The sequence below is a fragment of the Gallus gallus genome, chromosome 3 (assembly GCF_016699485.2).
Source record: "Gallus gallus isolate bGalGal1 chromosome 3, bGalGal1.mat.broiler.GRCg7b, whole genome shotgun sequence".
NCBI lineage: Eukaryota > Metazoa > Chordata > Aves > Galliformes > Phasianidae > Gallus > Gallus gallus.
In genome coordinates this window covers 39,317,712-39,328,562 of record NC_052534.1, presented here as the reverse complement: position 1 = coordinate 39,328,562, position 10,851 = coordinate 39,317,712, and the positions used below count along the sequence as shown (strand labels likewise).

At 46.0% G+C, this 10,851-nt stretch overlaps 1 protein-coding gene across 1 annotated transcript in view; it reads left to right on the top strand.

Moving 5' to 3' along the window:
• Window positions 1–332: 332 nt before the first annotated feature.
• Window positions 333–10,851, top strand: part of DISC1 (disrupted in schizophrenia 1) — a 193,789-nt gene continuing 183,270 nt past the window's right edge. Inside the window, exon 1 of the mRNA XM_003640955.5 lies at window positions 333–936. Coding sequence (XP_003641003.5) covers window positions 348–936 — 589 coding nt within the window. The 5' untranslated portion in view covers window positions 333–347. The remainder of the gene's footprint in view (window positions 937–10,851) is intronic.

Below are 10,851 nucleotides of genomic sequence, written 5' to 3'. Positions count from 1 at the left end.
TTGTGTATAAAGATGATAGCAGAACAAAACAAGGTGAAGAAGTTGTGTTTGGCTTTGATAGACCACACTATTAGGGAAGCCTTGCAAAAGTGATAGTGATAGGACAAGGGGGAATGGTTTTAAATTAAAAGATGAGAGATTTAGATTAGATATGAGGGGGAAATGTTTCACTGGGAGGGCAGTGAGGCGCTGGCACAGCTGCCCAGAGAAGCTGGGGGTGCCCCTTCCCTGGAGGTGCTCGAGGCCAGGTTGGATGGGACCCTGGGCAGCCTGAGCTGGCACGGGGCAGGAGGTTGGGGCTGCGTGGGCTTTAAGGTCCCTTCCAACCCAAGCTGTTCTGTGATCCTATGAAAAGCAATGGAAGCACACACAGCGCAGACATCGGTGCCAAGTTTAAACTACAGGAAGCCAACGAGCAGCGTGATACCTCGTTGCATGCACGCCTTGCTGAATTCAGCAACGATGTGGCACAACGCAGGGGTAGGGTAGGGCTCGAGAACAGTCACATGACGGCTGTAAGACTGAAAAAAACGCACAGCGTGGACGAATCCTACAGCAAATCATTTCCTGATGGCGCATTTGGTGCTCAGCGCCCTGTGCAGCCGTACCTCCGTGTGAAAGGCGGTTGCCGCAGTCGGGGCTTGGGGTCGCAGCCCCCACCTCCCCCTGCTAGTCCAACGCCCGTGCGCTGCAGGCCCGGGGCTCGCGGGAGGCCGGCCCGGAGGAGGGGCGGCGGGTGCCGCCGGGCGGGCCGCGCCCCGTGGCTCCGTGCCGCCGGGGGAGTGGCCGGGGCCGCCGCTTTCCGCCCCGCTCGACGCGCCCGGGGGGAGCCGCTTCGCCCCGCCGGGGGCGGGATGTGGCGGCCGCAGCCCCGTCCGGGAGGCACCGACAGGCGGCGCCGCGACGGCGGCGGCGGGAGGGAGGCGGCCGGCCCAGGTGAGCGAGGCCGGGGGCTGCGGGGCGGCCCAGCGCCTGGGAGGGGGCCGGGAGGGGCCCCGTGAGCGCGGCGGAGCCGTAACGGGGCCCGAGCCGTCCCGCAGCGGCTCTTTTCGCGGCCGGAGGAGCTCCGGGTGCTGCTCCCCTCCCCTCCGAGTGGGATCCGACCCTCGGGTGGGTAGGGCGGCTTTGGGACGCTCGGTGCGGGCGGCCGGGTGCGGAGGGTTTAGATACAAAGTCTCGTTGCTTGCTTCTTAGTTTCAAGCCCGCTTTGCTTTCTTAGTTTTCTCTCCCCGGAGGTTTCGTCTTGGCGAGGGTTAGCACGGTGTTGCCTAGGAAACTTTGTTATAAAGCTGAAATAACACTTTTTTTTTTCCTCCCCTTCTTGTTTTAACCCCAGAATCTCTATAGTTCCACCTCTGCTAGTGTGGAAGCAATTATATCACTGCATAAATGTGTGTGATTTGTATGCGTGTATGTACGTATGCATATATACATGCATTTGTGTATATGAGTGAGTGTGTACGTACATAGACATCTACACAACCAACTGCTGCGAGGGAAGTAGACGTACTCTTAGAAGTCAGCAGTCTGGTATCTCCAAACTTGGTTTAAAAAGGAAGCTGCCATTTTCATGAGGAAAAAGCCAAGTTCGTGTGTCAGTCCTGGCACAAACGAGCGCCGAATGGCTGTGGCTGACGGGGCAGGTGGGCCGCTCTCCCCTCCATCACGCAGCTGTCAGCCCGAGCAGCAGTCGTCTGTGACAGCGGTGCTGGTAAAGGGTTGGAGCTGTGGGTAGCACCAGAAAGTAGCTCGCCCTTCTCAAGAGTTCAGGAGGGAAGGCACAGCACGCACCAGGCACATCAGCTGCCTTTATGGCTTTTTCGGTTACGCAGTACTCCGAAGCAAAACTTGCTGCAAACACTCGAGTTGTCCTTGCCAACATCTCAATGGAGAGTGGCTCATTCATGTTTGGGTAATCCACGCTAATCTCTGTGTACAAGTGCTTGAGTAACTTTTTGCTGCGCTTCTGAATAGTGCTTTAAGAGCTCTGTGAAGTGCCTCTATAATAAAAGCTTTTCTATGTATATTACTGAGCATATACCGGCAAGCACTGCTGGCAATTAAAAGTAAAGCAGAGTTTTGGAAGGGATGCACGAAGTACCTTGGGATGCACTGTCTCTGTGTCTCTGTTTTTGTCCTTTTGTATTTGTTCATTTGCTTGCTCATTTGCAATCGGCCATGCAGTAACTCGTGAAAACGGGAGAAAAGTTCCTCTTTATTCCCTTCTGTGTTGTGTAATTTCCAAGCCCAGTTAGTTATCTTGTATTGGCGTTCCCCTGTATTACTGCTGAAATCAAGGCTGTGGTTTCTTTTGGGAAGAGACTGACGGTGGTGTCACAGCCAAGGTTCTGGAACATCATTTCCCATCGATAGGATTTGTAGGCACTTCTGAAACGAAGAAGGGTGTTTAAACGTGTGGTTTAAAAAGCAAAATAGCTGAGTTCAGAGGTCTGTGATCCCCTAAAAAGTGGGGCCAATGGGGTGTAAAGGAACCCACAGGCGTTCTGTACATTTGATGTTAAGACCATGTCCATCTGCGTGGTTTTTTTTCTTGCTTCGTGTTGCTATCAAACTTATCAATTTTCTGTATAGTTCTTTTAGATTGGCCGGTGAGAATAACCTACCAGCATACACTGCACTACTGACTTATGCAGCAGCACAACGCTCTGAAGTGTGGTCAGAGGCAAGCTCTGTATTGCCACTGGCTTCCTCCCTCTTCAAACTCAGATAAATCAGCCTTTGTTCCCTTCAGTAAAATGGAGTCAAAAAGTTCGGGCCTAAGACGCCGCTTCTGGAATTGCAGCGGGGTCGCGCAAGAAAAGAGGATTGATTAGCACCAGTATGAATTAATTGTAATGAACAGAAGGACGGAAAGCACTGCAAACAGTGTTTTGTACTCACAAAAGCAGAGCACCCTGAAGGTTAATTCTGACTTTGTTCACAAATTAGGCACACTCTGGTAGGTTTTTGTTGCTCACCATAACTTAGGCCTCCCGCGGCTCCCGACCCACCTGACCTCCTCCCAGCTGGGATCTACCAGAGTGTGTGGCACACCCTGAGTGCTCTCGGCCTTTGGTTTCCTTGAGCAAGTGTTCTCCCCGATTGAGCTGCGGACAGTCTGCAGCCTTTCCTGCTTTTGGATGTAATCCATATTAACAACTCCTGTGACAACAGCTTTTCTTACTTCCTTTGGAGTAGTAGGCCCAAAGGTAAACAGGGAGGAACCTGTGGAGTTGCCATAGAGATTTCCGAGTTCATCCTTAGCGCTGTTGCGTCTCTTTCCGGAGAGCAGCCCTTTCTTGCTGTGTCACTTAGATTAGGCTTGAGCCTGGGGTATGGTGTAATACTATTCAATGTTCTTGGAGGAAAACTGCTGCAAAACCCTGACGTGTGAGGGATGAATGTGTCCTTTGTAAATCAGCGGTGGCACAGGAAAAAACTTGGCCCTCTGGTACTGAACAAAGGCTACTGTGCCCGTGTGAAGTTCCGTACTATCCTTGTTTGGAAGTGTTTACTTTAATCAGTGTAACATTAACCGTTTAACAGTGCAATTGGTGCTCTGTTTTTAGCATATAGGTACAGGTTGCGTTAATTGCTCACCTGAAAAAATGCTTTCAGGGAGAGATGTTTCTTTACCCAGCCTCCCAGTCACAGATGCTATGTAACGGGAGCTGAGATTAACTGCTGACATTCTTTGTTTGCTAAACGTGAGCTTGCCATATAAAAACTGAATCAGCTATTGATGTGGAGTTATTTCCCTGTTTACTGATGCTGCAAATGTAAAGTGGCTTAATGACTAATCTGAAGTCTACAGACAGAGTGGTGAGATCATGTGCTTGCCTGAAGTATGGTTCCTTTGTTCAGTACGATTCCTTTGGGGCATGCAGAATTTGGATTCTGTCTCCCCTTTGTGTGATGTTCCACATCTGCGTGCTGTACAATACCGCAGTCTTCATCTCAGATCCTCCTTCACCTAACAGCCCCACTTCCTCCCAACACACGCATCTCTTATTATCTCAATGTGATATATTACTAATAGGAAACCTGGTGTCTAATGAATCTAATTGGTGGTACTTTCTATTCTTTCCCGCTCCCCCCTCCCTTTCCTACCTTTCTTGCTGTCTTATAAATAAGTTTATTTACCTTTGATGTCAGAATAGTTTATCTGATTACTAGGCTCTTTTTGCCTTCTCTCAGTATTGTATCATGTCATAGAGTCATAGAATGGCCTGGATTGAAAAGGACCATAATGATCATCTAGTTTCAGCCCCCTGCTATGTGCAGGGTCACCAACCACCAGACCAGGCTGCCCAGAGCCACATCCAGCCTGGCCTTGAATGCTTCCAGGGATGGGGCATCCACAGCCTCCTTGGGCAACCTGTTCCAGTGTGCCACCACCCTCCGTGTGAAAAACTTCCTCCTAATATCCAACTGAAACCTCCCCTGTCTCAGTTTAAAACCATTCTCCCTTGTCCTACCACTATCCACACTTGTAAACAACCATTCCCCTTCCTGTTTATATGCTTATTTGTAACAACGCCGAGTGTAAAAACATTTGGATTTTGCATTGGGAAAGTAAATATTTACTACATAAGCAGTTGTGCAATCAGGATTAGAGATGGAAAATGCATTTTCTTGATAGTACTTATCTATCTCCCTTCATTTCAAAGATAAGTGTTACCTGCAATTATAGATAGTATCAAACAGCACACGAGTCAGAACTGCAGATGAGACAGCAACTTGCTGAGCAAGGTGTGTGTATATGCTAAGATGAAAAACTCTTCATGTAAAAGAACTACATGGGAGAAGTGGTTGTCTCAACCTAAGAATAGAATAAATGTCATGTATGTGAAATTCTTTTCCACCTTTCTCTGCTATGCGCAATGGCAGAGGAATGGGATTTAGCGGGCTGTGGCTGAGAGGTTCCTTTGTTAGGGTCATCAGGGCAGGAAACCATAATGGAGGAAAATCTCTTAGTGGAGCAACTCTGAGGCAACCCGTGGAGTGAAAAGTCAAGAGGTTGATGGTGAGTATTGTAAAACTAAGTAAGAATGGAAGCGTTGGTATCCATGGACAAAACAGGAAACGGGAATTGGAATAATTAGATACCCTGAGTTGTTCTGCAGGTCTCCATATTAGTACAAGTTGAGGCATGTGGCATTGGTGTAGCTTTTCAAAACCTTGCTACATTCCATATAGTAATATTAGTGGAAAAGTAGAGTCAAATGGTAGGGATGTTTTCAATGTGCCTGTGTATAATGAAGTTTGACGGTGGCTTCATGACCTCAGTGATTGATGGGGTGAGCAGGGTAGTCCCTAGCTCAGCTCATTTAGCTGGTCCCGCTTCTGGATTTATTGTTAGTCATGCCTTTGGGCCTGAAAAGTGTTTTGAGCATTCTTAGAGTCTTTTGTTTTAGTTCTGGAGGACTGTAAGGTCTCCAGAGAGCCTGGGAAGGGAAGGCCTGGTCACTAGGCTGAAGCGCTTCCTGTTGCAGAGTGTCTGTAGAGACCCAGGGGATGTGGAGTAGCAGGCTGAACAGCCACTTCAGAACTGGGGGTTGGCTTTTCCTGTTCATAGAGCAGTGCACTGCCCTCTGTCTGCACTGATGCCTAGAGCTCTGATCTGCGGGAGCTGAGCTGTGGGTCCATGAGCCCTGCTCCTCTCATGAGAGCGATAGGCATGCCAGCCTCAGGAGAATGGGACAGACAGCTGCTCGGTTTGGTGCTGTTTTACACTGCTGTCCTGCCAGATCCCTTGCTTAGAAGAACAGTGCGTTTCTGTTTGCTTAGAGCAGTGAAAATCCTGAGAAACCCTTATTGAAACTGCATGAGAAAACTGGCTGCCGTCGTGTGGAGTGCAGCACCAGCACAGCTGTTCCTCAGTGTGGTTTTCCTCCTTCATGTCAAACTCGTTAATAATCAACAGGTATTGCATTTCCTTTCCCTGGGAAATCTGAACGTGGTTGTGCTGAGACTGCTGCTGTAGTATTCACGTGTTTGTGGTCTGCCTGAGTCTTGTGTAGACTTGGATGGGAGAAGGGCTGCTCAGCTAATGAGCAGTTGGAAAGTCTGCTTGCAGGCTTCCTGAGCAAATGAGGGCAGGAGGAGGAAAATCATCTTTGTCAGGTGGTCTCAGGCTGCTGCAAGGTAAGCAAAGGCTAGCTGTCACTTCTTGCTTTGTATGTGGTGAGCTCTAATAGCTGTGTATCTGTTCTTTTAGCAGGCAGCAGGGGATTTTCCTGATTGCGTTGCCAGTTTTGTCAATAGCAGAATTTTCCATGAGATTGTCTGCTCTGAGACCAAGTGAAAAGCCATTTCATATCAGCTGAGAGCTGTTCTCTATGTGTCCTTTGTACATAATTCATAAGATGCTTACTTCCTCAGCGTTGTGTTTGTTATTGCTTTTTCTTGTGTGTGGTGGGACTTTGGGTTTATAACCAGTGCTACCATTCCAGGAAAGACAATCTATGGAACTTCTCATTACTCTGTGAATGGTGCAGGTGTGCTCTGTTCTTGTCAGTTCCTTTTGTTTATCTCTTGTGGAATGGATGGTAAGGTTTTTTTTAATCATTGCTGAGTTCTATAGGCTGTGTGTATTGATGCCATACACTTTCTGAGCTGATTTATTATCATTTAAAGATAACTTACCTTTGTTCTGACTAGTGATAAAGGTGCACAGCTATGTTTCTGGTGAGCATGGAGTAGCACTGGAGTCCTGGGTGGGAGCTTGGACTTCTCAAATGGGTCTGCACACGCTTCTTACGTGTATGACTGCTTTCTGTGTTGCCAGGTCTTAGTGAAGCTGTTTGCTTCGTCTGTGCATTAAATTGGAAGTCTGTGGCCATAGTAAATGTATAGTAGCTGTGTTTTTAATATTGAAAGGCCAGCATGAATGTTCAGTGCACTCATGTGAGAGGTGCCTCTAGCAGATGGTCCCCTCTTGTCCTCCAATTGGAAAGCAGCCTAGGAAAAGGTATCAGAATAATTTTTATTATAGCAAGCTGAATAATGCCTTGAGAGAAATGCTTTCCAATGGCTGTACAACCAATAAAGAAGCCTTGGAAATAAACATTTTGTGAAATAACTGCAATAGATCAAAGTGACATTTAAGTGGTGCTCATGAGCATCATTTAATCACCAGCTAACTACTAAAGGTCTGCTGCTTTGGGACAATAGGACTTTTTATGTTGTTATGCCTTATTGTGTCTGTCTTGCTTACGGCACTGACTGGCACTGAAGCTTGTGATTTCTGTGTGTGTGCATGTAAGTGTGTGTTGAATGCTATATTTTTTTTCTGAGAACCGATTTACTTCAAGTATCGAACTTTATTCTTAATTTTGTTGATAGAAAGCCAGCTGTTTCCATCTTCCAGGATGTGCTGAAGCTATTGTTTACTAACTCCCTTGTGATTCCTTTGTGAAGTTAGATCAGCTAAATTACTTTCTTTCGGAGTTGGATGTCTCGTCATGGATCTTACACTTAACTCCTGTTGTGTGTAGAGAACACACAGTGGAATATGGTATATGTATGTAAAGCTGGGTTGTATACCGTGGGATAGCTTGAGTTGGAGGGCTAGCAGCAGTCTGGTCCTACACATAGCAGAGTTGGCTGAGGCTGGGGCAGGTTGCTCCGAGCTTCATCCTGCTGTGGGCCATGCATAGCTCCAAGGGCTGCACAACCTGTAGTGGTCACTTCCTCCACTGCTTGTCTTCCCTCAAGGTGAAGGAATTCTTCAAATCCAGTCTGAAGCTCTCTTCTTTCCACTTTTCTCTGTTTCTTGCCTTCCCACGACATGTTGGATTGGTTTCAACCTCACTGTATGTACCTAGCATCTTGGGAATGCTATTGCTAGAAAATGGAATCAGACTTCACTTACTATCTAATTAAAGGTTTTAGAGTAGAACACTTAGCATTCTTTTATTTGCTTTCCTCCCTGTGACATAAAATAGCAGCTGAATTTGATGAAAATTGCTGCAAGTATAGCCTTATACCCAAAGAGGGCATTCTAACCTTAGAGATATCCTTAGTTCTGTCTTCATGATTTCTGTTACAGAAGTCCTTGCTTATGACTCAGACTTTAAGGTAATATAAATTTCAGACATTTCATATGTTTTTGTTCGGTAACATGCTATGACACTTTTATTGTACAGAAATGAAAATCCATGTATCTTCTCAGCATCTCTCTCAGCCTTGTTGTCACCTCTCTGTTTTTGTAGTCTGTTCTTGCAGCTCACTCACTCATGTTCCTGTTCCCTAAGGGCTGGAGGGAGAGGATGATTTTATGTTGCAGAGCTTTTGCAAATCACTTCAAAATCCTTTGAGTTGTCCCTTCTCTAGTCAGTAGAGGTTTTAAAAGGCTTCCAGCTTAAAGGCGGAACTGTTTCACTTGGGAATTATAGGAGCCAATCGGTGAACCTATTCTTCCAATAAACTGTCCTTCTGGACTGACTTGACACGGGTATTTTATGAATAAATGTGCTCTCCAGTATCAGCTCTGTGGATTAATATAAACCTGTTGAGTTCAGAGCACAAAAATGTAGGCGAGCTCAAATTGTATTATAGGTAAGCTGAGGAGTTATTTAAATGGGATGCTTGTATTTCTTTCAAATTTGTGGTGAAAAGTTATGTTAAACCTGAATTTTCCTATGAAACTCCCACTTAAAATGACATAATTGGCAGGATCTGCCTTGGGGACATTTGTGGCTCCAGTGTTTGAGTTTTGAGAGTACTACGATTCCGTCTAAATGTTGTTTTTCACATCTTCAGTCTCTTCAATAGAGAAAGGAATTCTGAAGGCGCAAAGCCGTTTGGGTATTTTTACAATGACTTTTTTTTCTTCCCTACTGCTCTTTTAGGAATCCTGTGTAAGTCATTAGCTCTTGTGGCACGGCTCACTTGTAGTCTGTTTTAACCACAAACCAATGCATCAGGTTACTGCTGTACCTCAGGACCGGGGGGGATCAAGTGTCTCTAAAAATGCCAAACTTCTCTTGAGAGGGAGCTGCGGCAGTGCTGTCAGCTATTTTCTAATAACAAGGATACGGATACTGTGTGCAACAGTACTGTGTAACAGAAGTACTCTGCCCACCGGGTGGGATAGGCCACTGCCAGTTACCTTATGGGGACCCTGACAATCCTGGGTTCTGAATTCATGTTTTTCAAAGCATGCAATAGATTCAAGGAAAAGTATTGGAAATAGTTATGTGCATGACCTATGGTAACTCTGGAAGATGATTTGAATGGCACTCAAAGTTGTTGGCTCTTTTTTTGCTGGTTAAGCATTTTGATACTCCAGATGATCTTTTCAGGTGCGTGTGCTCAGCACTGTATGTTACAATCAGCACTTTTTACCCCCTTTAAAATGCTAAGTTGAACTGAGAATATATTGACATGAAAGATTGTTTCATTAGCTTGCTCAAACCAAACTTCCTTTATGTAGAGGATATTTTCCAAGGGTCAGTCTGAGTGTTGTGTTATTTTTTTTTAACTTGAAGTATTTTACCTAACATTTTGTTTCATTTCAGTATCACACGGGGCCCTTAGTGCCCAGGAAACATCTGCAAGCCATCTCATGAAAGGCCATGATTTCTTTGAAGAGAAGTACTGTTCTTTAACTTTCTTGGGTAACGAGAGCAGACAGGTAGGGTTCAATGAAAGGTGGCATAGCCTGTAGCCTCGTACATAGGTAGGAATGCGTATGGAAGGAGTTACAAATAACTTGTGACAGAACGTGTTTTTTTTTTTTATTAAACCTCTGGCAAAAATCTATGGTTTTGTTGAACATTAATAAATATAACCTGTATTATTGGCTAATGTATGTTAGCCCAGGGAGAATGTCAGAGTAAATTGTGGCAAGTAATTGTCTTGATTTCCTAGAGGTGAATAGCAGCAATTTATCGTCTTGAGAAAGAAGCTCTTGAAATAGTGTTTTCATAGAGATGATCTCTAATGGGATGAATGGAGCCATTGTATCCTTAAAGTGGAATTGAGTTTATGTGAAAGAGTTAACAGGAGCCCTTCGGACTTGCTGAGTCCTTGCAGCCAAAATGCTGCACACCTGGGGGCAAACAATGAAATCAGTGGGCACAGCTGATGTGGGGTGGGACTGCTTTTAAATGGGCTTGGAGAAGGCTGGAAACTGGAAAGGACCAAAGAGGTGGTACTGAGCAATGGTGCAGGGGAATCTGTCTGGCTGTGAACATTGTCTGGGAGCTTTGTGGAGGGCCATCACCCTGGACTGTATAGTATGTAAGTGTGACCTGTGCAGTGTTAGGTCAGATCCAGATTTGGGAAAGTTTCCGGTTCAAATGTCTTTCCTGCTTGCTGTAAAAGGAATGAACAGATTTGTGAGAACTAATTGGGGATTAAGAAGAGAAATGCAATGGAAGCCGCTGGAAAGGGAGGCTGGGTTTGGTGGGAGCAGTGGAAAAACTGTAGATAGCATTGGTATTGGCAGAGTTGGGTGAAGGCACAACAAGTGAAAGAATCAAAGCAGAGCTGTCAGTGTTGATCATATCTCCCCTCAGCAGGAGGTCTGGCTGACTGCCAGCTGACCGTATGCGTTAATCCTCATTTGCTTCCAGCAGTCCTGACTTCGGAATTTGTGTGAGGGCAGGATTTCAGGTCTGTTGAGAAGCCTCGTTCTCTGGACATGGTGTGACATAGGTGCAGTGGCTCTCAGCTGCTGACCAGAGGTGACTTTCCTGAGCAAGCAGTCATACAGAATGCATGTGTTGTTACTGCTGAAGTCCTTTGCCCAGGCAGTGTTACAGCGTTGTAGTAGGAATCTCAGGTGATGAGAGTTTGCTGTATTAACTTTAGCCTGTAGGGCCAGGGCTTTTGCCTGTGGAA